Source organism: Gambusia affinis, linkage group LG07, assembly GCF_019740435.1.
Source record: "Gambusia affinis linkage group LG07, SWU_Gaff_1.0, whole genome shotgun sequence".
Taxonomy (NCBI): Eukaryota; Metazoa; Chordata; class Actinopteri; order Cyprinodontiformes; family Poeciliidae; genus Gambusia; species Gambusia affinis.
Genome location: NC_057874.1, coordinates 24,214,697 through 24,231,790, shown reverse-complemented (window position 1 = coordinate 24,231,790; position 17,094 = coordinate 24,214,697). Strand labels below are relative to the sequence as shown.

General features: G+C 35.3%; 1 protein-coding gene across 2 annotated transcripts in view; it reads right to left on the bottom strand.

Moving 5' to 3' along the window:
• The window catches only part of igsf21a (immunoglobin superfamily, member 21a), a 181,802-nt gene extending 166,567 nt beyond the window's left edge, over positions 1 to 15,235 (bottom strand). The window contains exons 1-2 of one of the 2 annotated variants that reach the window (XM_044121503.1): positions 15,093 to 15,235; positions 12,167 to 12,360 (exon numbers count right to left, since the gene is read on the bottom strand). In XM_044121503.1, the coding sequence (XP_043977438.1) occupies positions 12,167 to 12,305 (139 nt within the window). In that variant the 5' untranslated portion in view covers positions 12,306 to 12,360; positions 15,093 to 15,235. Of the gene's footprint in view, positions 1 to 12,166; positions 12,618 to 15,092 lie in introns of those variants that run through there. The other variant, XM_044121504.1, reaches the window with a different exon arrangement.
• Between the last annotated feature and the right edge of the window lie 1,859 nt (positions 15,236 to 17,094).

The window sequence follows — 17,094 nt, the reverse complement described above, 5'->3', positions numbered from 1 at the left end:
ATGGTGACAGTTTTATAAAGCGAAAATAAATTAGATCATCACAATTCATTCTATATATAAAAAATCTCAACGAAGGAGCAAGCAGCCAAAACATGAGTGTAATCATCCTTAAAGATGAAGTGGCCCGACCATATTAAGCTGCATCTTGGGAAAAGACTGGATAAATAAACATGTAAATCTGTCTATGACACGAACTTCCTATCATTGTGTAGTTTGTGTCATGTTCAAGAGATTAATTCTCTGAGCTTTCATGATAAGTTTTAGGATCAAAGGCTGATAAATGTTATCAGAAACGACAGATGTTTTATGTGGAGGAAAATACTGAGTTCTACTATCTTTTACCCACTGTGAAATGTTACTAATACCTGCTTCAGTAATTTCAGACAGATGTCTTCATATATCTTTCCTCTTTTTTTGGCAAGAGAAAATGTAGGATACTGTCCTCGAGGGAAAAAGTCTCTGAGGCTCATGCAGAGGAATTCAAGATGCATAAAAGGAAATAATCTGTTGTTATAAGACACATAGCCCACACAATCCATCCTTACTCCCATCTGCATAGCATCAGCCCACCAATAGTGACGTCAATGAGCAGATTAGAGTGTGCACCCCCACCCCCTCAACCATCTCTTTCCTTTTTCACGCCTGATCAAGACTTTTCATGATGTTGCATTCACTGACTGAAAGGGTGCTTTGCTCTAGGTTTAACAAAAGAAACAAGTAAATGAGCAATTTGAGAATATTTACACATAAAACAGAATACACCCATATATTAATAAAATAGGGCTCTAAATATAAGTAGGATAAAAAGCTGTTTTTGTTTTTTTTTTTTACTTAAGGTGTCAGTATTGAAAAGATGTATAATGGTGGTGGCTTCCATATCTCTGATGATATTCTTGGTTTTAGTAGGTTCTAAAAATAAATTAAACTCTTTACAAGTAAATTCTGATCTAATGAAAACAAAATGTTATGACGGCATACAATCAACATATCAACCTTTCTATTCACCTATTCACTACATTCTGTTTTTTGCACTGTCATGTCAACTCCCCATATTCTGTACATTTTTCAGATGACCTTGATATACCTATCCTAACTGTGGTAGAAATGACAAACTAATTTTGTTTTCAGCTTGATGTTGCAGTGGCCAAGTAATTTTACTAATGTGCTAAAGCAATCCTGTAGCTATACCAAAAATAAAAATTTGTTAAAGTAATCTTCTATGCACATATAGGTTTAAGCCTTGATGCAATGAACCCTGTATGTCAGGATAAGAATGACATGTCATTTAAAAAAGGGTTCAAAATATTGGAAAAGGTGAAAAAAGACATGGTAATCATGCTTGAATATGATAAACAAAATCATAAGATAAGAATAAAATTCCATGAACTCGCTAGTTTTAGTGCTTCCTAAATTCAAATTTACCAAAGAGGTTATAAAAAGAAATAAATACTTTTGGTAGGGGAACATTTTTCACTACTTGTCAAAACCATTGGTCATAGAAGCTTACAAAAGTGACGGTTATGCTTCGTCTGTGCAGATGTATTGAGAGATGAGCACAGATTTTCTTGCCCCTATTTTTCAAAATCACCAGCTGCTGGTGGAAGTTAGTTACTTCAACCTCCCACAGAATCCAAATATATCAGAAAAGTATATGAAGGTGTACCAGTAGAGTTACTTATGCTGTTTATGCTTCTTTGTCCAAATATTTATTGTCCTCTTTTAATCACACATTTTATAATTTGATCAATTCATAGACTCACTACTTCAGAAAGTAGATTATTTTCAGTTTTATGGAAAAAGTTTTATTTTTTTTGCTATTTCCCTAATTTTACCCCTAAATGCTATAAATATTTTGGGGGTAATATTTAGGGCCTTAATGTGACAACATGAAAGTATGTTTGTCATGGTGGCTCTACTTCAGCGGTATTATTTGTATTGCAGTATATAATAACCGCTAAGCCCTGAAGCTACAAGGTAATAAGTTTTTTTTCCATAAAAACTGCATAGCTTAGCATACTAACTACAACAATTATGGCAGTGGATTTCTGCAATTGTGTCAAAAGAAAAACTACAGTTTAGCTGATACAAAATGTCAGGAATATTAATTTTTACCATCTCAAATAGAAACCAAATAACTGTCAAGCATCAAATTCTCTACATAATATCAGGAATACTTGATGATGTAACAATTCTTGACTGTCATGGTATTGGGACAAATACCTTTGATTTTATTAAAGGCCAACTTTTATTGAAGAAAAATGTATGAGGGTCACTGTAAAAATCATATGTTCATGCCACTAAAAATATAGCCTCATCAGTCAGGGCACTGACAACAATAAAAATAAATATATAAGACACACTTTTGCACTTACAGCTAATTAAAACAAAACACTTTAGATTTGAAAAACATCAATTAAAATAATAAATAAAAAATATTTATAAAATTTTTTATACAGAAATGCAGGCTCAATCAGTATTTTTAATACCTGCTCAAAGGCTGTTATTTTTAAAAGGTGCTTCAAATCCATAAGTCTCATTAGTACACAAAATGTATTGAATGTAATAGAGAGAGAAAGAGAGGGAAAGAGAAAACACACAAGAAAGCAGTATTCTCTGCACCACAATGCAAATAGTGGAGGCCATCTTAGTGTAATGATCAGATCTTTGTGTCCTGTCATGTAACGCAAACAAAAAAAATCATGTTTACATATAGTCACACCCATACCCCTTTTAGTGAGAGTCAGAAAATTTCCTGAATGAGTTGAACGAAACCGTGGAGACAATTTCAGGTTATTCGGATTTCTTTCTTGTCAAAGCTATTTTATTTTTATCATGATTTTCATTTTGCATGCACAACCCTGGCTAAAGTACTTTTACAAAAGCTGTCATTTCTGGGTCACTGACTTGCTCAAGTTTTAATCTGGGTCTTTTATTACATTAAATGGGATTTTAAGGTAAAAATGATCCAGACTAACAGGTGAGAAAAACAGAAGTCACACTTCAATGAAGGTATTGTAGCAGAAGACACATGCAAATAATATTTAGACTGGTTCAAGATTTAAAACATTTGTCCCCCCTTTGTAGGTATTAGGATGCATACAAGTCCTCGTTTAATTGAATAAATATTCAAATTTCTGTCACAGTACATTCAACATGTGTGGGACATCAATCTGAAATAGTGACCTTTACTATCCTGCTTTGGTTCTTTTTCTGTAAATGCAGAATTGTCTGGATAAATGACAAGGTTTAGATACAATTGATACTTCCTCCTGTAAAGCATTCCCCAAATGTGAGAAAATGCACAAGTGAAAAAGAATGAGGAGAAATCAATAAATAAATCAGTTATATCGCACTTGGGGGTTTTAGTATACTTTAGCATAGTCGACCACATGCTTGTCGTATAAGAGCAATATACAAGGATGTATAAGATTACTTATGCAGCCACAATATCTGACCAAAGACACAATAGAAGACTTGAAAAAATGGGTTCTAAATCTGTGGATAATCACTTTATGTAACTCCTGAAAGCTGCAGTGTAATGCAAAGCTTGGTTATTGTTAGATCGTGGCCTAACTACAACCCACACCACAGCGAGTGTCTCTTCCAACATCCGGTGAGTCAGGACCAGTCATCAATAGCAGATTTTCACACTCCACCGGAGGTCAAACGTAGATCCAGGGCTTCTTTAATCTGTCAACATTGTCACGATAAACCATCTGCAAACCAACCTACAGCTCTGCCACGTGAAGCAAGACCTTTTCCTGCATTCCTTAACAGATGGGTTTTAAATAAACTTGCTCTCAAAAATACACAATGTACAAAGAAGAGAAAGCAACTTAAGTGTATATCACATGTGATCTTATCTAAATGCAACAACCAAAAACTTAAAATGAAATTATTCATTCAGATTTCTTTCTTAAAAATGTTATTTGTGGTGCACAGATTGCCGGCTGAATAACAAATGAATCATTCTGTATTTTTAATAAAACAAAGTAGATAAGAGTTTCAAATGTTTGCCTTTATAAAAGAAATGTATACAGTTTCCTAAGTTTTTGGGTCGAACGTTTTCAATTTTGGTCATCTCAAAATAGATTTTAGTCTATTTCCAGCCGTTATGAAAACCTTGCTTACTAGGATAATAAAAAAATGGAAATGAAAAAAAAAAAACATGGCCAATGGAAAAAAAATACTTAACCAAAATCTACGCATGAGATAGATATTAGTTAAATAGAAAGCCGGCTTAATTTTTAAAGAGAAAACTTTCAAAAAGCAGCAATTTTATATCATTTCTTTTCATTTTTGAACACTGCAAATTAAATTTTTGTCTTTAGGAGAATTTTCTAAGGCTCTGTGCAGCAATTTTACTAAATAGAACATCTTATATGCCAGTAATACCATGTTGTAGCAATATAAAACCTGTGTGTGCATATATATATATATATATATATATATATATATATATATATATATATATATATATATATATATATATATAAACACATTTAAAAAAAAATATGACCTTGAACGTTATTGATTGTACAAAGGCATTAGTAAACATGGAGAGGATGATCAGATTGGCATGTTCTGCTTTCACAATTGATTGGCTGCACTTTCAGAAACAGTTCAAATATTTTAAAATCACTGAAACCCCCTTAGCCAAATGTAAGCAGTACAGTCTACTGCATTAAGATAAGTTATGTATATTTTGATCTTTTATAAATAATAATAAAAGTAGGTCTGAGATGCTAATTATTTTTTGCACTCACTATATGAAATGATTAACATCATCTTTTTCACTGGAATACAAAATAATTTCATATGGATATAGTAATTTCACAGTTGAAAACTACATTCATCTTGAATAAAGAATTTTAGCTTGACCACACTACTTCAAATATATTTTTAGACATATTTTTCTTTTGTGCAGAAACTATCTGTCTAAAAAGAAGCAGAAACTCAGGCAAAAAACACTGTTGCGGAGGTAGGTAGCGATAATGATGAAAATACCAACCCCCTCACAAAATACTGACAGCATGTTTTTTGGGGGGATATTGTTCACTATTTCAGTACAAGATCAAAATTTGGCTGAGGACAAATCTTGCCCAAAGAATCAAAACAGTCAAAAAGCCCCATTGTTATTCTGGCTTCTAGAATACAAGGCAATTATGGAGACCCCAAAAAAACGAGCTTCTCTCTCAATATTTCTGGGAATATTTTTTAGTTTCTCAACTGTACACAAATATTTTTTTTTTATTTTAGACAACCACATCTTAAGCACCGACATGCTTAAGATGCATGTAGTCCACACAAATCTTTAAATGTGTCATATATTTCAGCACAGAGGTAACTTCGATGACGAACTAACTGACTGATTAAAAAAGATGTCTTTTATGAAATGTTCATACTACAATTATAGTATTTAATAGAAATGCTTAATAAATAAAAATGTTAGAAAAATCTGGTTGAAAATAGGCTCTCCTACAGCTTACGCAATGCCGAACAGTCAACCTGCTGTCACATGATTTAAGGACGTTCTGGCATACATCATGCTGGTAAGCATATAGGTACCAAAACGGTCAAGGAGAAAACTTCACAGCTTTCTGCAGACAGCCTTCACTGTGGACAACTTTGAAACTTTAAAGTTCCATCCTGGAGCTTTTAGCCATCTCACAATCTTTGTAAGTATTTTGTGAAGGATCATACAAGTGTACCTAAATCCTCATTGTGTATGACAAATGTCACTCAAAAGTATTAGTGTTGCAGAACCAGGATTAGGGAGAAAAATAGTTGAGGCAAAATATCAGTATTGCCATCTAAGCACATTTTTGCATAAAATACACCCACAAACTACGGACCTACCAACCACACATAGCTTTGTGCGAAATAGTTTCACCCACATTAGAATTCAATTTAATTCCGTTTTCAATGGTAAGAGACTGAACATCTTGGCATGGCAAAATGTGCTCAGTTTAATTTGCAATGGTTTCTAAATACATCAGATTTTAATTATTTTGTCCACAGTCTTCTTAAACTGACCCTAAAGATTTTCTGTCAGATTAAGTTGTGGACTCCAGCTAGACCTTTCCAATTTGAATTTATGCTTGGGCTCACTCACTCTGAAGAATGGAATTCCTCTTAATTGTTAGTGTTCTACCTTTCACCTCAAGGTTGAGAGGTCAAAGTGAATGCTACAAGGGACAGTTCATTATTTCCTCCATCATGACAAAACCTCTAATGCCATGCAAGTAAACAGACATCCAGTTGTGAAACTACAGTAAAACATGATGGTGGCAATTTCATAAATTGGTGGTTTCTTTGCATGGAACAAGTGGTTTTGTCATGAAGGAGGAAATACCATATTTTTTTCATTAATACCCTTTGTTGTTTTTGTGCCAGAAATACTTTTACAATTGTGTCCATAAAGTTTACGTTTGGTTTCATTAGACCATAAAACATTCTGCCACAGATATTACTTACAAATCCAACATACACATCACATGGTGTTCTTCAAATGTTTTTTTCTGGGTTAAAAGATCTTCTGTTCAGAAAAATTTATTTGGCACATAAGAATAACAAACAATAACCTTGGATTTAATATAGTGTATTAAAAACCTGCTTATCACATTACACTTTAGAGGGAAAAGGCCCAATCTGTATTCCCACTGAATTTGAGGTCGGGGTATAAGTGGTCACATAAATTTTTAATAGAAGTTTCCTTAGAATATGTGCTGAACATGAAAATGCTAAATGGTAGAGGTGAAACCTATAGTGTCCTAAATGTATGCTATTTTCACTCTGAAAAAAGTCTTCTTGAAATAAGTCTTCTTCTTCCATGTGACATCCAACAAGTGAAAACACCTGAAGGTTTAAATTTGTGTGAATTTTTTGACACGCTGCAAAAATTCTACTTAACCACTTGTTTTGACTCTATTAATATATCTTTTGTAAACAACAAAAACCCAGTGTTTTACTGTTTTCTATTATGATGTTACGTCTAACATATTGTTAACATAGTATAGCTGCATTTTTTGAGGCCAAAACCAATAAATTATTTTCTTAAGGCTTTGTATGAGCGTGAAGTTGCCAGGCAACTACAGACATCAACATGATTTTGTTGTCTTTTGTGAGAGCCAGACAAGCTGTCTTATCCCAATTTTGAAATACAACAAGACACTGGACTGCTATAAATATGTAAAATACTAAACAAGATATAGCAAGAAATCTATTTCAAAGAGACGTGGAAGAGCATGTTAAGCAATATAACTGGCTATGTATGGGAAGACTATTGCAAGTGTGCAAGAGAAGAATTTTATCAGCACAAAGTTACAGATAAACTCAACAAATCAGTCATTACTGTAGTCATTTAAAAATGCAGTGTAAAGACTGCATTATATGATGACAGAGATTTACCCTGAGAAACCAAAGAAAGACTGAGGCGTTAGCTAGCTAGATATCACAAAATAAGTTTTTCTCAATAGACACATGAGAAAGGGTCAATAGACTTTTGATTTAAACAAAATCAAAAGTCGCTGGCCAATCATGTGGGTGGAACTAAATGACACAGAGTTAGGTTGACACACACAGCACAGCAGTAGCAGGCAGAAATGGATAATGACTGTGCAGCTGTTGCCTCTTACTTTAGGCAACAGGTAGACAAGACAGCACAGCGAACATTATTGTTAAGGACCAAAAAAAGGTAGCCATGTGGTTGTATTTTGGCTATTTAAAGTCAGACATAAAAAGTAGTATACACTGCAAATTATGTTGAGCACATGTTCAAAATAAGTTCCATCTGTTTTACCACCTGAACCAGTGGCACCTGCTAGATCACGCACAATGTAAAGCTTTACAATCTGAGACGAGAGCAAGTGCTAAACCACCGCCCCCCCACACCCCCACCCCCCCGTGCCGAAAACAACGTCTGTACAGCATAAAATCTGACCCAGGTCAACGCACAGATTGGCAGCACTGAGACAGCACTCTCCTAATTGGATTTTTTTTTTTTTGAGCTAACATAATGTCTATTTTATTTATTTGATTTTTGTCTTTGAAAGTTGCTGGAGTCTGCACAGAGGATAGAAACAACTCAAGTTTTTTTTTTCCTTTCTCAATATAGACAATTACTATTTTATTGTTTAGAATTTTTCCCTGAAAGCTGCTTTACAATGATTTATTTCAATATGGGTGCACATCACAAACAATATTCTTTACAACGTTTTTAACAAAATCAGAATCTATATTTTGTTTAAATGAACCTTCAAAATGAAATAGGTTTTTAATTTTTTTAAATATCAAAAAATAAAGAAAAAGTGTTTATTAAAACACCATTATTTATTTTTCCTCTGCAGAGAACAAGACCTAGAGCTAATCTCCAACACTATTCTTTACAACACCACAATTTAATTTTACATGACCTTAAATATCAAGCAAATTAGTGTTCTAGGCTATCTGATCCTTATGACAAAAAAAAATAAAATAATACATATTGCACTATTTCAAAGTTTGTTATCCATATTATGATATAACTTTCTAATGGCTGATACTTCTTTTTCTTCTGCCTTCTGCTTAAGAAAAGCTTTAAAGAAAAAACCCTAAAACATTAATATATAAATGAGCAGTAGACTGGTCTCTGCGACTTTGTTTATTACAGAATCAGTGCCAAACGGCATGAGAATTTCTTTTTCAGCTTCAGGATCTGCTTCAGACACTAAATCTCATTTTAAAAAAGGTCAGGAGTCTCAGCATCAATCTTCAGTTCTCTGATCAATTCAGGTCAATTGTGATGGGTTAGGGTTACCTGAATCATCAAGTATCCAAGGCCACATTTCCTAAAATGCTGTTCCAGACAATATTCTTCATTATTGATCCTAATACTATTCACTCAACAAGTAATTCTACATGTCCGCTCAGGACTTGGGGGCACACAAAGTAGGGCTCAGAGAATTTGATCCCTACTCTGACTGTAGGACTCAAATACGGATATGGGGCATTGTACCATAAAAATGTAGAAATTATGCAATATTATGTTAAAGGCACCACACAATTCACTGACTTGATTGAACCCAGCCATTTTATCGTGCTCATCAGTTATTACTAATTGTAAGCTTGTTCTTGTGAAAAAGTTGCCAATATTTGCATAATTAGCTGTATCTGTTTCCAGAGCCTTCTTCTTTTCCTTTTCCTTTACCACACCAATTTTGCGCTTTTTACTTTACATCTTTAAAACAGGACTGAATAAGAACATTGGCATGTGCCAGTGACTTTATGCTCTACGTTGCTTCAGCATGGCCATGGGTTACATTTCTGTTGATGTGGCAAGATTACGTAACCCAGAGCCAGGACTGTACATAAAAAAATATATATATAAAAAAAAGATACAATCGTCACTTGTGGCCCTAACTTCAGACTAGCCCACTGGGAATGTTACCGGTCCACCTGATTAGTTAGCCTCAACATAAATATTTGCTTCTTAAATTTATTCTTTCATTGCTTATTCTTAAAAAAAGCTATATTTAAAAATAGCTATAGAAAGTAGAACTTTTGAGAATTTATTTTCCAAACCTATTTTTTTTATTTCACATCAGCAAAAAAATTGTCAATTTTTGTTCTCCTGTAATGCTTGAAGTTTTTAGTTTCAAATATGCCTGTTTTATTTGCCCAAATAAATTTTGATGACAAGTTCAACTTTTATAAATTATTGTTTAAAATCAAAAATAACCTTCAGATGTCTTCAATTCTCACTCATGTCAATGTTCTACATGACATGAAGTTCTACATGACATATTTCTTAAAAAGAAATATGGAGCAGTATCATCCAACTTTTTAAAATACTGACCCCACCCCTGTAATCATCCAAACTCCAAACAAAAGTTGTCCTCTCCAGATTTGTCTATGTTTTACTAAAATTCTAGAAAAAGAAGTGGATTTGTAAATAACCACAGACTCCTATTAACTAAGAAATATATGAATATTCTGCCTGTCTGATAGACAGTACATGTGTACATCTGTAGCATGACCCCCTCACCATAGAAACATGGCAGTTATTTTACAAAATACAAAGCAAAGCAGAAGTAGCTGCACATTAGCACTGTTACTTTGCAGCAAGAAGGTCCCAGTTTTGAATCAGCCTTTCTGCATAGAGTTATCATGTTCTCTCAGTTTCATGTTCTCCCTCAGGGTACTCCAACTTACTCCCATAGTACAAAAGTATGACTGTTCATTGGTCTCTTTAAACATCTCTAAGATAACTTAGGGAAGTAAGTTAACTTAGTTCCCTAAGTTAAAGTAACTTTAATGACTGATACTCCTTTTTCCCTAAAAACATACACTTAGGGAACTTTATGTGTGTGTGTGGTTGTTGGTCCTGTATGGATTTGTGTTGCGTTGGGACAGATCGGCAAACTGTCCAGGGTGTACCCTGCCTCCCTCCCAATGACTGCTGGAAACAGGCACTTATCACGTATAAACAATAGATGGATAGATGGAAAAAAGTCCAAAGATGAAAAAACGGTAACTGCAAGTAAGATGATAAAACAAATATCAGGGAATTATGAATAATATTTTTTTGATAGATTCATGAGATTAATTAAACATGTATGGCAGTTCAGATAAAGTTGAAGGCGAAGACATTGACCTTGGTTTGATTGAATATTGTTCCAATGTGAAATATTCATACACGAACAGATACTGATTTTAACGTCCATAAAACACAACCCATATAAGAAAACTTTGTGTAAAAACTGCTTTCAATCACATATCATATTAGGAACAAAATAGGCAAAAAAGGAAAAAATCCTAGGTGAAATATTAGGGTGCTTCTGTTGTTAAACAATATGTTGTTATTCCAGACATTATAATACTGCCTCAGTGTTGTCTTATAGTTACACCTGCACATAAATGTCACAGTCACTTAACAGTTTAAGCTGTTTGAAATCACTGTGATTGCATTGTTGAGGTGCACTAATCCTGAATACAGGCATTACACCGCACCTGTGAGCACTTCATTATTCTCTCAGCAAAGAGTCTGATATGTTTGATTTTCAACATTGTATAAAGATCAACTGAACGATTTCCAATACGGATCAGAAGCATCATAAAAACTTCAAAACAAGTGCACACCAACAACAGGTTAACAAATGCTGGCTGCTCTGGTGGTGCTTTTTTTGTAGACAAGAGTGAACTCTCCTCTGAAGTCCTTCAAAGAACACACTGCATTTACACAGCACACTGTATCTGAACTCCACTTGAATTAGAGGAACCCTGACTTTCTTTTTCCTTTTTTTTTTTTTTTAAAAAAAAAGGACAAAGTGCTTCTGAATGCTTGCAGATAAAGCGTCCTCTAAGATGAGTATCGGAATGCAAGGGGCAAGGCGCTTCTGTCAAAAGCCAAAACAGAGCAAACAATTTAAGGGACATGTTTAAATTTCTGACCGCACAGGAAGAAGCTTAGAGCGTTTCATTCTCCTGTCAAAATTAGAGTTTTTATTACTCTGAAAACTATGGCTATTATTTACTACTTTATACCAATTAAAATATAAACGTCGTTTTCCCTCTGATAAAACATACCATCGGCGGTTATGCACACGCGACACAGAAGTACCACTACTCAGCGCACATCGAGCTGAAGGCAGATGCTCATAATGCAGCACTTTAAATGCATTTCAATACAATTACTTTCAAATCTGTTGAGCTAAATCTGGTGTTTACAAGACACATCACTGAGTGTGCTTCTGCATTTATTTCTTTAGTTGCACCATTTTCAAAAGTAGGTGCTGTCATGCGTGCTGGTTGTGATAGTCAGTGCAGATGTATCAAGTCTTGAACATATAATCAGGCCTGCAGCCGCTGCTTTACTTGCGTTTTCTTCAGGCTCATCGACCTCGCTCAACTACAGCCTGAGCTGAATCCGACCATTATTCATTGATTGCGCTCTTTCAACACTCGCTTGGCGCTGATGGCGGGGAAAGTTGGCATGAGGAAAAACGTGGCACCGATCGCCTCCATCCGGCTGTCCGGTTCATAGCCAGTTAGAAGCCATGTTTCACTTGCACATATGAATACCCTCAACTCTTTAGACAGTTTTGCTATTGTTAAAAGCCCAAGCACAGATAGGAGGGACGCAAGAGGCTCCCGCTGTGAGAGAGAGAAAAAGATATGACAGACTTACCGACGGCTAAATCCAGCAGATCTGCGCACAGGAGCAAGCACAACGAGAAGACGGTCATCTTTCCCTTATTTTGCAATAAATCCCAAACTCCATCTGCGTTTACATGCTCTCCTGGTTTCGGCCGTGTAATCCCGAGCATTCCAGAGGTATATGATGGAAAGATGTCCCCAAACTATTCATGATGCAGCTCAAGTCTAAGTGAAGAAATCGGAGAAGTTGATAAAGGATGCAGCATTCAGAGCCAAGAACACCGAACATCAGATTTTAAAAAAATGTCTCACTGCATCCGTTTATAAATAAGCGGAGCGGGGATTTTTTTTCCCCTGTCTGTTCTAAGAGACTAAACAATAGGGAACTGAGCAGAGCCACAAAGCGATAGGCTGTGGAAAAACAGGGGTTTGGATGAAAACGTGTGCCTCTCTCCTCTCCCTCTCTCACTTTCTCTCCTCTCCTCCCGCCCTCCAGACAGGCGCACAGTCATTCCTGATCACTCGTTCTTCTATTTCACACAATTTTCCTTAATCCTCCCCTGGATTCAGACCCTTCTAATTCTGCCCATTAAGCCGATTTATTTCCGTTGGAGGTTTTTCCCCAATAAAAACAACAAATACTAGCCTTATATACTGGTAAACCGCAGCCCTATAGCTGAAATTATAATGACACAGTTGCACACGTAAAGAAGTCCCCAGTTGTGCCCTTGTCATCCCTTGAAAACATTTTCAACGGTTGTTTTATTAATATATTCAAAGAATGTCAAAGGAAAAGCTAAGGTTGAAATATAAAAGGTGATTTAAAACAGGATCACTTGGCTTTATTGCTCTTCGTAAGAGCTATTAAATCGAGTTACCTCAATTTGATCTGCAGTCTCATGTTAAGGTAACCAGTAAGTCACAATAACACAAACCAGAGAGATAAAACAAGCCCCGGGAATGTCTTGTTGAAAGAATATTATGGCTATTAAAACTTATTTAAACTTCATAATTAGCCTATATGTTTAATGGCCCAAATGAGGCTAATGAAGCCTAGTCATCCAGTTTAAATTGGCTGCAGTAATTCCTTTGATTAAAGAAGACCATCCTCAAGCAACAAGGGTGGAGTCCAAGAATTCAATTTCATTCTTAATTTTTAATCTCTTGATATTTTTGCAATATGTTGTAATGCTGTTTATGTCCAGTATTTAAAAAAGATGAAAAGCCTCACCTACACTTTTTAAAATTCAAACATGGTGTGGGTCTACTGTGTTTTCTGGATTATAAAATCAGTGCAGCCATCTTTCCTGAAAGCTTAGAGTTCACATTTTTACCTGCCAGACTTGGCAGGAAATGTGCCTAGACGTGTTTTATTGATCATGGCATCACTTGATTGCCCAACAAACTCATCTGACCTAAACCACATAAACTATGAGGTATTCAAAAAGCACATTTTCCAAGCTTCCACATTACAGAGCATCCAGGCCCTGCGAACTCCCCACTCAATTCCCTCAGATTAACCAGTAGCAATTAGCAAACACCTAGTGAAACTGCACATCTGTGCAATCTACTTCTCAGTGCAATGCTGGTAAAAATGTTGCCAAAAGCAGGATTTTCTTTAAGGAACACAAGTTCTAATTCAAGCCGTTAAATTATGAAGTCAAATTTCTTTAAAAGGGATCCACAATTAGTTGAACATGTTGGCCTAAATATAATTGCCCTAGAAATTAAAACAATGCTGTTTGTAGTACGTAAAAAAAAAATGTAAAATGTAAATGTAAAATGTAATGTAAATGTAAATGTAAAATGTAAAAAAAATAAAATAAAATTTAGATTCTTTGTTATACTTTTCATCCATGGAAGTTGCCACTCTTTCACTTATGCAGTGAATGCTGGGTTGATGACACAGTTGCGTCCGTTCTGTTCTGGAATTTACAGAGTAAGGCTGTAACAATTCCTTGAATGGTTCGATTTTTAAAATTTCTTGAGGAAAACTACCTGCCACGAAACTTCATTAAATTATGTTTTATTATTTTCTGAACTGTGCTCTGGGTGAGTGATTATTTGTGTTGCGCAATACTCTTACTTCGGCGTATGAGTTGTTGATGAACGCGAAGTGCTAGCAGCATAATGTCCAATTTTCAAGTTTGATCCGGTGAATATGGGTGTATTGTATTGAAGTGACAGACTGGCGACGTGTCCAGGATGTACCCCACCTCTCGCCCAGAACGTTGTTGGAGATAGGCACCAGCAACCCTCCCGACCCCTTTATGGGACATGGGTGAACAGAAAATTGATGGATGGATGTATTGAAGTGTGATAATGGCCGGGTTTTTATTCTTTTTCTGGGGATCAATAAGCATCATTAAATTGGCTGGCACGATGCATGGAATATGGCAGCCTTTCACATCCTAAAGCTACCGATTAGTGACTGGTTCAGAGCAAACGGCGGGGAAGAGCGCGGTGGGTGTATGTATACATAAAAGCTATGAATGGTTGTGCAAAGTGAAAGTTCACCTGTTCAATTGACTAAAAATGCAAACAAACTAATCTTCTTATGAAATTGAATATAATTTGAGATTTCTGTATAATCTTTGTCCAGGTTAATTTAAAAAGTTAGCTATTACTGTTACAGGTTAATTTTATAAACGCTAGAAAAGTTATCGTTAGAGATGTTCAAATATAAAAAAAATGGGATGATGTTGATATCCAATAGTAATACTGCTGTTATGGCATTATTTATCAGTATTTTATTTTATCATTTTTTTTATTTGAGTATTATTTTAGTAACATTCGATTACTACCCCGCCCTCGGCTAGTGAGTGAAAAATGCTGGAAGAAACGTCAGACGGGCAACGCTGGAATCTCTTACTGCCGCCGGTAGCGATTGTGAAATCACGGACCTTTAACAGGTTTACTGAAGACTGGGTCAAACACAGAGCACGCCAACTACTTACCGGGTGTCACAGTCCGAGCAGAGGTATGTGTCATTCATTGTTTCATTTATGAAGCAGACGGTGGCAGCACTGCAGCAGCATAAATATCTTCAGTCAACTCTTTCCTCTTCCTCCCTTTGATCCTACTCATCGTCATTACCCCTTGAGATAGCTACATTCCCTTCAATTTCAGGGCGCTCCGGTTCAAATTGAAAAGGTTTAACGTTACTTATCGTCGTTTTCGCTAGACGGAGCATACAAGCGTACATTATTTACCCAGAATGCATTGCAGCATAAACAACATGGCAACGTCTTTGTGACAGTATTTTATTTAAATTTATAAAAACGAAATAGCCTGCAGTATTTTTACTGTATTGTTTTTACATCTAAAATAAATGTTTCTTTAGAAAATTGTTACAACTAATTGTAGAACCCTTTAAGCCATATTTGATATAGCATTTTTATGACAACAGAAGGTAACATAGTACTTTGAGTGTCCTATAAAATGATACCAGATAGCTGGAAAACACATAATACTGTTAAGATTAAATACTCCAATAAAATATGCACATGTATTTTTTTTCTGTCTTTCAGTCATATCTAGTGATTTTGAAGAAAGGGGACTAAAAGTATATTAAAGCCTCTGAGAGCTATCAAAGTTTGACAGGTGCTTCAGGCTATTTCATACTAATAAGCATGACCTTAACAAGGCCAGCCTTTGTATGCGACAGTATTTTTCTCACAATGATGTTGTAGCATCATGAGTCCTTCATGACAGGTTAACAAAAAGCTGTCAAAAGTCTAGGCAATACGTTTTCAAGATGCCAGCCACCAACACATTTTGTCTCTTTTCAAAATACATAAATGCTGATGAATAAAGTCATCAGTTTCCCATTTCCTGGAATGCTGACTCAATATATCAAACTATATTCTTGTATTGATTTGTGCAGCACTGAACTAGGAAGACCTTTACTAATACAGATACTCCAGGAATGTTGTTTCTTTGAATTTAGAGGTATGGTGGTGGTCCAAAGAATTTCTTTTTAAGCCTTAACTGTACAGATCAACATCATGATTTGAATTAAGAGTTTCTCATAAAACAACAAAACAGTGAAATCCCCTCCTAATGTATAAATTTAAGCTCCTGCAGACCGTAAATGTTGTGTTCTCCCGCAATCCTTATCACCACTGATAAGGTATAGAGGATGCTTTCATGGTTAGGGTCTGCAGTGCTAATCTAGCATCACAAATCTCAAGAGGGCACTGTCAACAACAATTTATTAGGGTAACAGAGCTGAACATGTTGCTGCCCATATGGCATCTAACCCTCTAACACAAGGGGATCTGTTTTGCAACAATCCACCCTAACTCGTCATGAATGTACTTTCCTCTTTGCACCATAGGTACAAATCAATAAGTCTTTAACTGTTTTAAGCTTATTTAGAGTCCAAGGAATTCAGAAGAAGAAAACTGACAGTTAACCAAACTGTGAGAGTTAATCGAGCTCCTCTCTTTGTACATTTACTTTTCATTAGGAAGTTGCTGCTTTTGATTATTTTGATACAAAAGCAGGATCTTCCACTCTTCCAAACGTTCATTTATGTGGCCGTTTGTTTAAAATGACCAGGGCACATTAAATTACACCAGTACCCAATTCCATCATGTAATCCATTTTTCTTTGTATTTTAAAGATAAATTTGAAAGACAGAAACACACACACACCCACACATGCCCACACACCCATCCCCACATATATATATATATATATATATATATATATAGAGGTATATATATATATATATATATATATAGAGGTATATATATACCTCTATATATATATCTATATATATATATATATATATATATATATGTGGGGGTGTGTGTGTGTGTATAATCCTAGCTTCAAAGACAGAATAATGCCACAAGAGTGAAGCTCCACTTGAAATAAAAGGCAACAGAACAGATAGGCTTTTAAGAGTTTTTTTATGTCCAATTTCTGAGCAGTCTTCATATGCATCATTAA